This window comes from Rattus norvegicus, chromosome 5, assembly GCF_036323735.1.
Source record: "Rattus norvegicus strain BN/NHsdMcwi chromosome 5, GRCr8, whole genome shotgun sequence".
Classification (NCBI taxonomy): Eukaryota; Metazoa; Chordata; class Mammalia; order Rodentia; family Muridae; genus Rattus; species Rattus norvegicus.
Window position 1 is genome coordinate 93279803 of NC_086023.1, and position 12894 is coordinate 93292696.

Here is a 12894-nt window from a genome sequence, read left to right on the forward strand (position 1 = left end):
TTTCCTTCTGTCCCCTGCCCTCAGTTTTTCTCCCCATCTCTCCGACAGTACCCTGGATGAAAACCCAGGACTTCATGTGTGCTAGGTAAATGTTTTACCACTGAGCTATATCCTAGCTTGCAAGTCCAAATTTCTTAAAGTGGTGATTTCTTAAATAAGAATGAGATTTATTTATCAACCATGTTATCATTTTGAAGTTTTTTTTTTTTTTCTGAAACAAGTATTCATTGAGTCTGGAGAAATGGCTCAGTGAATAATATTCTTGCTATATAATCATAAAGAAATGTTAGACATGACTGCACTAGTCTGTGTCCACTGTCCTGGGAAGCAGAATCAGGAGGGCCCTTGGAACTTGCTGGTTAACCAAGCTAGTCAACGAAGTGATCTCTAGGTTCATTGAAACCCTGCCTCAGAATGTAAAGCAGTGAGCTAGTAGAATATCTTAGGTCTACATGTTTTTGCAAACATACAGGCATAGACCAAACACATGGAACAACAGCAAAAAAAACCCAAACAAACCAAAAAGAACCAAACATTATTCATGTATATTTCTTCCTTCTCTCCCCCGCCATCCCCCATAACCAGATAATAGAAGGACAGCCAAAAACTACTAAGAGTTGGCGACATCCACTTGGGAAGCCTCCGGCCAGATCCCCAATGACTCTTGTAAAGCAGCAGGTAGCAAGTGATGAAGGTGAGTACATACTATTATTCATAGTCTTTTGTATTAGATGGCTTATGCAATTAACTGTAATAAAAAATTTCTCAGGAAATTTTTACTCTGTGGCAAATCTTTGGGAAACTATAAATAATAATTTATAGGTAAAAGTAATTGAAGTTTAGAAATAATGTCATGCTTCATATACTTTAAAATATTACTAGTACAAATATTTGATTTCATGCCATAAATAAGTCATTCCTGACATAGCCTGAAAGTTTTCCAGAGTAATTACTTTAAGTTATAGCATATATGAATTGTCAGTACTTTTTGTTCTTTTTAAAGACAGCATTTTGTCTTGTAGCCCTGGCTGTCTGGGAACTTACTCTACAGACAGGCTGTCTTCTGCCTCCAGGGTTCTGGGATTAAGGCGTGTGCTACCACTGCTGTCTGCATTGGGTTTTAACCTGAATCATTTAAATTCATTTAAACATCCTCCAGTAAGAAACCAGTGCTTATATTCCTCCATAGCAGTGTGTGGTAAATCTCTGTCATTAGTAGACTACTCTGATGAGGCTTGATGTAAAAAACTATTTCTCAGGTTGGGGATTTAGCTCAGTGGTAGAGTGCTTGCCTAGCAAACACAAGGTCCTCGGTTTGGTCCTCTTTCTCTCTGTGTATGTAGTGTTTAAATATTTACTCATTACTTCTTCCTTACATTTTCTAAGAGATCTATTCAAGTGTTTTGTTGTAGTTGTTGTTTTCTTGGTTTTTTGTTTTGGTTTGTTTTGTTTTTTTTGTCCTGCTTTGACAGTCTCCTTTTCTGATATTAACAAATGTCACCAGTCTTTAAGGATGTAGTCCAGGTAAAACATTATAGTGTTTTTGTTTGGATCAAATAACACTCACTTGATATATCAGCATCATTTTTCCATGTACATCTTTTCGTTTTATTTCAAGTGCATTAGGATTTTGCCTACATATTTATCTGTGAAAGTGATAGGTCCCCTGGACTTGGACCATGTGAGCTGCCACATGGGTGCTGGGGCTTGAGCTAAAGACCTGTGAAATATCAATCAGTGCTCTTAAACACCGAGACATCTATTTACTGTCTTTTATTCTGTGAGACATACTTAGGTAGGAAGATAGAACATGACGGTCCTGTCTATAATGTACAGTAGCATTTTAGTTGAATGATCGAAATAAAGATAGATACTAGCTCTTATCTCTGTATGTTATTAGGTTGAGTTCTAATTTTTGTTTTCTAGATGCAAGTTAAAGTGTTGTAATCTACAAGGGCCTGAGACCTGATCTCCCTGCTACAGCCTTTCAATTGCTAGGATTATAGACATTATGCTTATTACAATTCTTTCTTTCCCATTTTAGTTCATGTAGCAAAAGCTATTGTCCTATTACAGTTACTATATCTACATGACAGATTTTGAAAATTAATATATAACATAATATTTAGGAATTTTAATTACTTTTTCAAGCTTTGCTATTGGTGGAGCTTCCCTACAGGAAAGGTACTAGATATACTCTAAGGAAAGGTACTCTTTTCATGTGACTTCTTCCTAGAAGCTTATTTTTATGTTGCCACTGAGAATTTACCCAGAATACCACCTTGATTTCAGTTTATAGAGCTTCCAAAAATATGTGTGAATTATGTAAACAGAGTTGTCTAAAGAGTTTAAGGTTAAGTATTTTCTGAAACATTTGTAGTTGTACCTTTGCAACAGTTGCATATGATAAGCACTTCTTCATCTTCTAGGAATTCTTAAGAATTGAATTTTAAAACTGGAAAATTTTCCTGTTGGCTAGAGATTTAAACTAATCTAAAATGACAATGGAAAAATCTATAGTTTCAAATAAATTATTCATATCATTGTTCTCTCTTCTTCCTTTGAAATTGTTTATACCTTTAAAAGTCCAACTCCTGGTTTTGTTGATTCTTTGTTTAGCTCTTTTTGTTTCTCTACTTGGTTGATTTCAGCCCTGCGTTTGATTATTTCCTGCTGTCTACTCCTCTTGGGTGTATCTCTGCTTCTTTTTGTTCTAGAGCTTTCAAGTGTGCTGTCAAGCTGCTGACATATGCTCTTTCCAGTTTCTTTTTGGAGGCACTCAGAGCTATGAGTTTTCCTCTTAGCACAGCTTTCATTGTATCCTATGAGTTTGGGTATGTTGTGCCTTCATTTTCATTAAATTCTAAAAAGTCTTTAATTTCTTTCTTTATTTCTTCCTTGACCAAGTTATCATTGACCAACAGTGTTGTTCAGCTTCCATGTATATGTGGGCTTTCTATTCTTTTTGTTGTTATTGAAAATCAGCCTTAATCCATGGTGATCTTTTAGGATGTAAGGGATTATTTTAATCTTCTTGTATCTGATAAGGCCTGCTTTGTGACCAATTATATGGTCAATTTTGGAGAAGGTGCCATGAAGTGCTGAAAAAAGGTATATTCTTTTGTTTTAAGATGAAATATTCTATAGATATCTGTTAAAACCATTTGGTTCATAACTTCTGTTTGTTTCACTGTCTCTGTTTAATGTCTGTTTCTGTGATCTGTCCATTGCTGAGAGTGGGGTGTTCATGTCTCCCACTGTTACCGTGTATGGTGCAATGTATGCTTTAAGCTATAGTAAAGTTTTTTTTATGAATGTGGATGCCTTTGCATTTGGAACTTAGATGTTCAGAATTGAGAGTTCATTTTGGTAGCTTTTTCCTTTGACGAGTATCAAGTTTCCTTACCCTTTTTGATAATTTTTGGTTAAAGTCAGTTTTATTTGATATTTGAATGGCTACTCTAGCTTGTTTCTTAGGATGAATTGCTTGTCATTTTTTTTTTTCCATTCTTTTACTCTGAGGTAGTGTTGTTATCACTGAGGTGTGTTTCTTGTATGCAGCAAATTGCTGGGTCCTATTTATGTACCCAGTCTATTAGTATTAGTCTATGTCTTTTTATTGGGAAATTGAGTCCATGGATGGTAAGAGATGATATGAAAGAAAAGTGATTGTTGCTTACTGTTATTTTTCTTGTTAGAGTTTATATTTTAATTTTTATTCCTCTTTATCTCATTCAGTTTTTCTGTGACAGCACACCTGTTTTCTACTTATATAAATGCCATGGATTCTTGAATCCAAAAATCCATTTAATGAGATTGAAATTTCAGCTTTCACTGAACCATGAGCTATGTACTATGTTATGTGAAGAAAATGAAAATTATTAATATAGGACTTATTACCTAAGTCATAATCAGACATGCTAACCATGTGGGAAGTTTTACAGTGGAAAATTAAGAAATGATGAAGTTTAACTGGAATTGTTTTAATTTTTCCTAGAAGAAAGGAGATATCTGATAAAGAGGAGTTGCTTCATGTCCCCATGATCTAATCTGAGCATTTGAAGATTATGACAAAAACACATTTATACTATTGTTTTCAGAAAATAGCTTGTAAAATAGATAAGAAAAAAAAAAGCCAACTTAAAAGGTTAACAGTGATATCACATATATTTCTGAGTATTCTTGTTGTTACCAGGGTGATATTTTTTTTTTTTCTTCTGAGTCTTCTGTTTAGTATATTTTCCTGTTTTCTCTCCTAAGAATTGCCTGAGGTCCTAAGCATTGACGAAGAAGTTGAAGAAACAGAGTCTTGGGCAAAGCCTCTGATCCACCTTTGGCAGACAAAGTCGCCCAACTTTATGGCTGAACAGGAGTACAATGCAACTGTGGCAAAAATGGAGCCAAATTGTGCAATCTGCACTCTGCTCATGCCATACTACAAGGTAACTTGGAGTGTGACTGTCAGTGTATCCTTCCATTGCTGCATTTCCTTAGGGCCTTTGGTGGACTGTGTTTGTTTGATTGTTTTTAGTGTTTGTTTCAATCATTGCATTTTTGAAACCTGTATCTAAATCCAGTTCTTTTACTAAAAGTCATAAAACTTCTAATGTAAGTTCTGTAAACAAAACATTTCATAGAAAAAACAAACACCTAGAACCTTACTCAAATTGAAAGCAGTACTGTTCAGTAATGTAAATATCAGTCCCTACTCTTGATTAGAATCATTTTTATCTTTTGTGTAAAACATACACAGCACATCCAGGACTCATTACAAATTTTATATCCAGTTACTATTTTCTGCTAACTGTGTCTGCAGGTTCTATCATTCTGTCTGCATCTCAGCACAGAAAGGACTGTATTCTTCAGAGTAGACACAAGAGACAGATCTTTAATGCTGTTTGAAATTCCATTATGAGCTTTAAGGAACAAAATACTAGAAAACCCACTAATAAAAACACCTTTTTCAAATTCTGGTTTTCTTGATATAATCAGAAATACTTTATTCAAAGGTCATACATTTCATAAATGACTTATTTTTATTTCATGTCATTACAGACAGTTGTAAGTTACCTTGTGGGTTTTGGGAATGGAATTCAGGTCTCCTGAATGAGCAGCCAGTGCTCTTAACTACTGATACTTAACTTCTTCAAGTATCATATCATAGTTATTTAATTCTGATATTTCAAAGATGGAGAATGGATGAGGTTCTACATTTTTTTTTTAAACTTTCTTCTTATAGCTTACCCACTTTTGGTTTTACTTTCCTTTACTCATTAAATATTTGTTTTTATTGATCCATATTTAAGCAGTCTTACCTGTGTATTTTCCAATAATTAAAATATTCCTTATTAAGTGACAAAATTTTGGAAATTGATTAATTTAACATCTACAGAGTAATAATGAAAACTTATTAGTTGTAGTTTTTCCATGACAATTAGGTCTGGCACATTATTTTTATCTGACCACATATGCCTGTTCTGTTTTCTGTATTTCAGTCTTTTGTGGGAGACATATGTCTTACATTAGTGCTACCCTTAGAAAACCTAGGCATTATATGTTTTCTTTGAGGTATAAGCACATAATATTTTTCAATAAGTTAAAGCAGATATTGGCCTAGGACACATGGATCACAGATGTATGTAAAGAGAAGTAGCTGTGCATTCCAGAGGTATTTTGGAAGACCACAATTTGAAGAGGTTCTTGCAATCTTTTATGAACTCTCAGAGCTTACTGATTTACCTTCGAATGGGAGTCTGTATGGGAACATTGGTAAAATGCTACCAGTTGAATTAAGGAAAATGACAAGAAGCTGTAAAAACAAGATGAGGTTGTTTGTAGTGTATTGGCTATAGCAGGTGTAATTGGATTAATGAATAAAAGATAATCTCTTTCCAGAATTTTTCACTCATGTGGATATGATATGTTTTCCAGCCTGATAACAGCAAAGAAGAAAATGATTCTAGATGGGAGACAGCAGTAAATGAAGTGGTTCAATCTGGAAGAAAGACTAAACCCATTATTCCAGAGATGTGTTTTATTTATAGTGAAGAAAATGTTGAATATTCCCCCCCTAATGCCTTTCTTGAAGAAGATGGAACAAGTCTTCTGATTTCCTGTTCCAAGTGCTTCGTGCGGGTTCATGCAAGTAAATAAATCAGATTTTCCACTTTCTAGAGTTTCAGTGTTTTATATAGCTCCTACAAATCCTTCCAGTGTCACTTGTCAATTCATTTGTTGACAGTGTTCTTTATACCAGTGTTCTTATAGCCTGACTGCTCAGAAGCTTGCTGTATAAGCTAATCAGCTGACATGCACCTTGTATGTCATCTTCTGAATTGCTAGGGGTGTAAATGTGTACCACAATGCCTAGATTTACGTGGTAGTGAGATTGAGCCCAGAACTTTGTACATAGTAGACAGAAAATAGGCAGGAGAGCTCCATTTCTAGTCTTAGTGTTGATATTCTTTTTTTTTTTTTTAAAGATTTATTCATTTATTATATATAAGTACACTGTAGCTGTCTTCAGATACACCAGAAGAGGGCATCGGATCTCTTTACAGATGGTTGTGAGCCACCATGTGGTTGCTGGGAATTGAACTCAGGACCTCTGGAAGAGTAGTCGGGTGCTCTTAACCACTGAGCCATCTCTCCAGCCCTAGTGTTGATATTCTTAATGATTTCATTTAAGAGTATTAGGCAATAATAATAATAATAGTCCTTACAATAGTTAGGTTCTACATGTTTCCTAATTTGTTACTTTTATACAGGTAGATAAAGATCAAATATATTTGTAATCAAATATATATTACAACTCTAATTCTAAAATATTTCACTATTCATGATTTTTCTCAATTACATTTAACCATGTTGGTGGTATTGTTTTTCTTTCTGTCTTTTATTGGTAGGGGCAAAACAAGGACCTCATATGTGTTAAGAGTATGTTGTGCCACTGAACCACATCCTAAGCCCTCAAGCACACATTCTGTGTTATACTTTTATCTTTTTATATATATGAATATTTTGTTTATATGTGTTCCACATGCGTGATTGATGCCTGGGGAAGTCAGGAGAGGGCTTTTTGTCCTCTGGAACTGTAGTTATAGCTGGTTGTGAACGACATTGTGGGTGTTGGGAATCTAACCTGGATCGTCTGCCAGAACAACAAATTCTCTTAACTACTGAACCATCTTCAGCCCCCTAAATCACATATTTTATTAACATATTTCTGTTTTCTTTTCTCTATCATAGGATCAATGGTTGCTAAAGCAGTTATTTTCTAGACACAAAGTTGTAGTATTTCTTACTACAAATATTCAAGAGACAAAGCACCAGACAACAATAAATATGTATTTAGTCTTGTTTTCTAAAGTCAGCAGCTATAGAGTATAACCATATTACATATAACTATAAACATAATTGAATTTAGCATTTGGTTTGACTTGATTTTCTTTGATTGATTCTAATTTAATCCTAATCAGGAAAATAAACAGTAAGAAAAATCCCAAATAGATACAAAAACATTTTCATGTTTTGGAAATTGGTAGCATAATTGTTAAAAAGACAACCTTTAATCCCAGCACTTGGGAGCTCAAAGTCAGGAGCATCTCTGACTTTGAGGCCAGCTTGGTCTACAAAGAGGTCTAGGTCAGCCAGGGGAACACAGAGAAACAACAGAAAAAGTATTTTGATATAGGCTTACTTAGATTATTTGTATGCTAGGCATTGGGCTGTAGTTGTTGCTGAAATAGGCATTTTCCCCCTGGACTGGACATTTTTCCTAATTCCTTTTGGATGTTAGGCAATCTAACACTGAGCTAAAAAACCCCAACCCTCTCTTTACTTTTTCTTTTGAAACAATCTCACTTAATTACACAGACTAGCTTTGCGTTTACCACATGGGTCATGCAGGAGCTGAACCATGCTCTGCTTCTAAGATGCACGAGACGTAATCTGTACGTCCACTCTGTTGTTCTATAGGTTGTTATGGTGTCCCTTCTCATGAGGTCTGTGATGGATGGCTGTGTGCCCGATGCAAAAGAAATGCATGGACTGCAGTAAGTAGATTTTAGTTTTATATTATTCCTCTTCTCTTTGTACCCACGATTGACATGGCTATATCTAATGAAAATATAAAAGTGGGTACATGTTTCTTAATGTACTTCTAGACACTTCCCTCCAGATCATTCTACATAATGGCTTTGTAACCACTGTAGAAAGTTTAGGTGACTTTCTAAGTGATATTCTACTCCAGATCATATGGGTACTATAGATCATCAAGTCTATATTTATATTTTCCTGACTTTATTTTTTAATTTCATTTTCCTACACATTTTAAAATCCTTAAAATAAATGTTCTAATAAATATTCAAGGGAGGTCTATCTTGATGCATCCTTGAGGAAACAATACAATCTGTCTGCATTTTTCCAACTAACAAGGAACCTTCCCCTATTTATTCTTCCCTTTATTCATACGTTAACAAATGTGATTAGAATACCTATTTTATGGAGTAGAAGTCATCACTGGAACTTTAGACAGAAGGTTAGATAGTTGATGATTCTCTATATAATGACCACAAATTTCTCTAGGCCAGAATCATTGTTTTCTAAAAATGCTCTTGGAAATTTACTCTAAACCTGTCTTTGATTTTCATTCCATCAAAACACCATGCCATATATATTTTCTATTTAACCATGCTCTGTCAGTTTCCAGTACTGTGCTCTTCATTGGTGATCTCACTGCAGATGTTGACCAGTTTATGATCAGCAGTGACTCTGTTGTTTAGCAAACAGAATTTATACTCTGTGTTAATATAGGCCTGGACTTTCAAATATTAACTGTTGCTAAATATTTCATTATGAATCATTGAATTTTATGGCTGAATATTTGTATTATTAAGCAATCTTTTATATCGACTTCTTGAGGAATTGTTTACCTGTAGTCAGCTTTAGATTCAGGAGCAACTCCTTTACAGAGACTCTGAAGGAGTTCATGGGAATCTGGTAGTTCTCCCAGGTATTTTCCCTTCCATTCATCCCGTGCTTCCTTACTCTCAAATTGATAGCCTATTTTTCTTTGAATATTGTTATATACATACAAGTTTGTGTATGTATACAAATATATAAATGCATCTATCAATGTCTTTTGTTTGTGTTTCTATGGTCTCAAGACTAATCACCTTGTTTGTGATAACTGATAGGGGCACATCTCTGGACAAAGCTGGTTCGCATCCTCACAATATTCATTAGTTGCTCATCATTCTTTGTTAAAGGATGGGCCACCCTGTGAAATTACTGTTCTGAGTTAAATCTTCTGGTATTACCATTATTCCCATCTTTTTTATATAGCCATATCTGAGAGACATGGTTTCACAGCAGACGTATTAGTATTCTAGCTTATACAATCTTCCCCCCCTCCACTTCAATATCTTTCCCAAGCAATAGATACAGGAGACATCATTTAGATTTGTCCATCGGGCCTTAGCTTCCCTTGACCCTATGATCATAGCTGTATTGTGTCCATTTATGGTTTCCTGGATTACTTATTTGTTTGTAGAGAAACATCTTTGATGAGAGGTGGTAGCTACACATATCTGTGGGTATAATTATGAGATTTAGAATGCTGCTCTAGCAAAAAACGGTGGTAAGTAGGTTTTTTTTTTCTTTCTGCATTCTGTGAATGAGTTCACGAGCCCTGAGAATTTAGCTCGATTTCCAGTTCCAGACATGATTTCCCTCCCATTGAATGAATTGTAAATGCAGTAGTTGGTTGTCATCTACATTTGAGTGCAGCTTGTTGTCCCTTCATGCATGCGCATATCTTGCCCTCTGATCATTGTTATAGTTCATAGACTTTGTAGCTCCGTAGAACTCCTAATTGTTTCCCACCCTTGGGTGATTGCATAGTATTTTCTAGTCTTGTGGAAGCTAGACAGCCAGGAAATAAAGTCATGAAATTTTCAGGTAAATTATCAAGGTTGGACACGAACCCATATTGTTGACTATACCATACACTTATAACACGGGATTTAGATGTTTCAAGCTGGATCCAACCTGATAGCCTCTTACATGCTTAAGCCCTAAGACAACAGCAGTGATGGGCAAAGAAAAAGATTTAACTAGCAAAGTTGTTTCTGGAACAAAAAGGATTTGTAATTTGTGGTCTGGAACCATGCTTGTGGATTTAAAGGCAACCTTTTTTTGTTTTGTTTTTTAAAACAGGGTCTCATATAGCTCTGGGTGGTCTGGAAATAACTGTAGATTAAGATTGCTTCAAATGTACAGAGATATACCTGCTTCTTCCTCTTGTGTGCATTACCGTTTTGTTTTGTTTTGTTTTAACTTCCTGAGTCTAGTTAGGGCTGTTGCTTCATATGGAACCATCTACTGAAGAAAAGCGACTGTCCTACTCTAGAAGCCATCATTTTTTCTAAGAGCTCCTAGTCTAGGGATAGAACTCCACAAACCAGGGTTGGGGATTTAGCTCAGTGGTAGAGCGCTTGCCTAGGAAGCGCAAGGCCCTGGGTTCCGTCCCCAGCTCCGAAAAAAAGAAACAAAAAAAAAAAAAAAAAAAGAACTCCACAAACCTTCCACTAGTCCTTGACAGTTTTCAGGTGGTTTGGTCTTGTATAGGTACTGCATATACAGCTGTAGGTGCTGTGAATTCATGTGCAGTCATTACTGCTTCACTAAGATGTTCACTATCTTTTCCTCTTACAATGGTTCTGCTCCTCTATGACTCCTGAACCTTGTGTACACACATATTCCTTTTAGGACTTTAACATGAAGGAATACTAGATTTTATATAAAATCTATTTCTGTCTCTATTAAGATGACCATGTGATTTCTGTCCTTGAATTTATTTATGATATTTACAACATTAATTGATCCATCTATATTGAACCATCCCTGTATTTGTATTAAAACTGTCTGGATCATGGCAAATGATTTTTTGATGTTTTCTTGAATTCTCTGTTAGTATTTTGTTAAGAATTTTTGCATCTGTTTCAATGGTGTCTTAGGGTTTTATGATTGTAAAGAGATACTTCGACTAAGACAACTCTAATAAAAGACAACAGTTAATCGGAGCTGCCATATAGGTTGAAATGTTCAGTCTATTATCAAGGTGGGAGCATGGCAGCTTCCAGACAGGTGTAGCACAGCAGGAGCTGAGAGTTCTGCATCTTGTTTTGAAAGCAAACCTGAGGAGACAGCTAGGAGGAAGATCTTAAAGCCACAGTGACACACTTCCTCCAACAAGGCAACACCCCATATCCAAACCACCACAAATGGTCTCTAATTTTCTTTTTATTCTCCCTCCCTCTCTCCCTCCCTCCCTCCCTCCTTCCCTTCCTCCATCCCTTCTTCCCTCCCTCCCTCCCTCCCTCTCTCCGTCCCTTTCTCCCTCCTTCCATTTCACCCTACCTCCCTTTTCTCCCTCCCTTGCTCTCCTCCCTTCCTTTTCTCCCCTGCTTTCCTTCCTCTCTCCCTGCTTTCCTTTCTTTCTTTGTCTGTATATGTATTTACTTTGGATATCGAGGTAATAATAATTTCACGGAATAGTTTGAGAAATACTGATGTTAGTGTTCTTCAAAGCTGGTGAAATTCCCTAGTGAATATCTTGATTTTTATCAATTGGTGGCATTTTAATTACATTTTCAATCTCACTGCTTTTTTATAGATTTGTTTAAATTATTTATCTTATCCTAGTTTTTATAAATTTTTTAATGATGAAAACAAAAATATATCTAAAAGTGAGGCTTCTGGAAAAACCATTTGTTATTCCTTGACCTTGGCTTCCCACATCCTTTGTGTTTCAAAGCTGGGTCTTTGAACACACCCTTGTTGACACCAGTTTTGTCTAAGGGGCTATCCACAGAGTACCTTTTGGGTATGAGGTGGTTGCAGTTAAAAACTTTCACAAAGGACTTTATCTTGGATTGCTTGGTGATTTTCTTCTTGTCCATGGCAGCTGTAACTTTTGAGGGATAGAGGTCAATTACAGTCACCACAGCATGGCTGTCTGAGTTGTCATCATCAATGTTCTTCACGATGGCAGCTTTGTGTCCAGAGTAGTGTCCAGCTGGGACCAGCACCACTTTCCAGGTTTTCATGAACTTGCCCCTTTTGACAGTAATCAGGTAGCACCCAGCAGAAAGGAAAGAAGGACCCTTATCCTAATTTTTATATTGGAGATATATATATATATATATATATATATATATATATATATATATATCTCCAATATATGATATATATATATATATATGATATATATGAGTTTCTTTTATTTTAGATTTCCATACTGAAGGGAATATATTTTAAACTAATACTTTTATGAATTTTGTTGATATCTATTCTAGTGATTCCCCTTCATCTCTATTTGATTCTGTTTTTTATCTATTGAACTGTGGTTGTTCCTCTTCGCTCCAGGGTCTAAAGGTGTAACATTATGTATTTCACATCTCGTTAATTTCTCTTTTTTCAATTTTTAATATAATTGCATTAGTTTTCCTACTCTTTTCTCTTTCCCAGCGCTCCCTTTTGTCCTCTTTATTCTCTTTCAAATTCATGGCCTTGTTTTTCATTAATTGTTATATGCATGTGTGTATGTGTATACATATTTTTAATATAGCCTACTCTGCCTGGATAACATTACTTGTGTGTGTGTTTTCAGTGATTAATGTAGGCATTTTAGACTTCTTTCATTGTATCTCATAGGATTTGATATGTTTTCAATGAGATATATATATATATATATATATATATATATGTATATGTATACACACACACACACAGATATATATATAAACTCTACACTTACTGTTAGGGTTTCTATCACTGTGGTAAAGTGCTATCGTCAAAAGCAGCTTGGGTAGGAAAGGGTTTCTTTCATCT

General features: G+C 35.3%; 1 protein-coding gene across 10 annotated transcripts in view; it reads left to right on the forward strand.

Annotated features, from left to right (window-relative positions):
• Kdm4c (lysine demethylase 4C) overlaps positions 1-12894 on the forward strand; it is a 206637-nt gene that overhangs the window by 133399 nt on the left and 60344 nt on the right. For all 10 annotated transcript variants that reach the window (XM_063287361.1, XM_039109496.2, XM_039109502.2 and 7 more), the window contains 4 exons: positions 586-694; positions 4261-4442; positions 5932-6145; positions 7978-8054. In XM_063287361.1, the coding sequence (XP_063143431.1) occupies positions 586-694; positions 4261-4442; positions 5932-6145; positions 7978-8054 (582 nt within the window). The remainder of the gene's footprint in view (positions 1-585; positions 695-4260; positions 4443-5931; positions 6146-7977; positions 8055-12894) is intronic.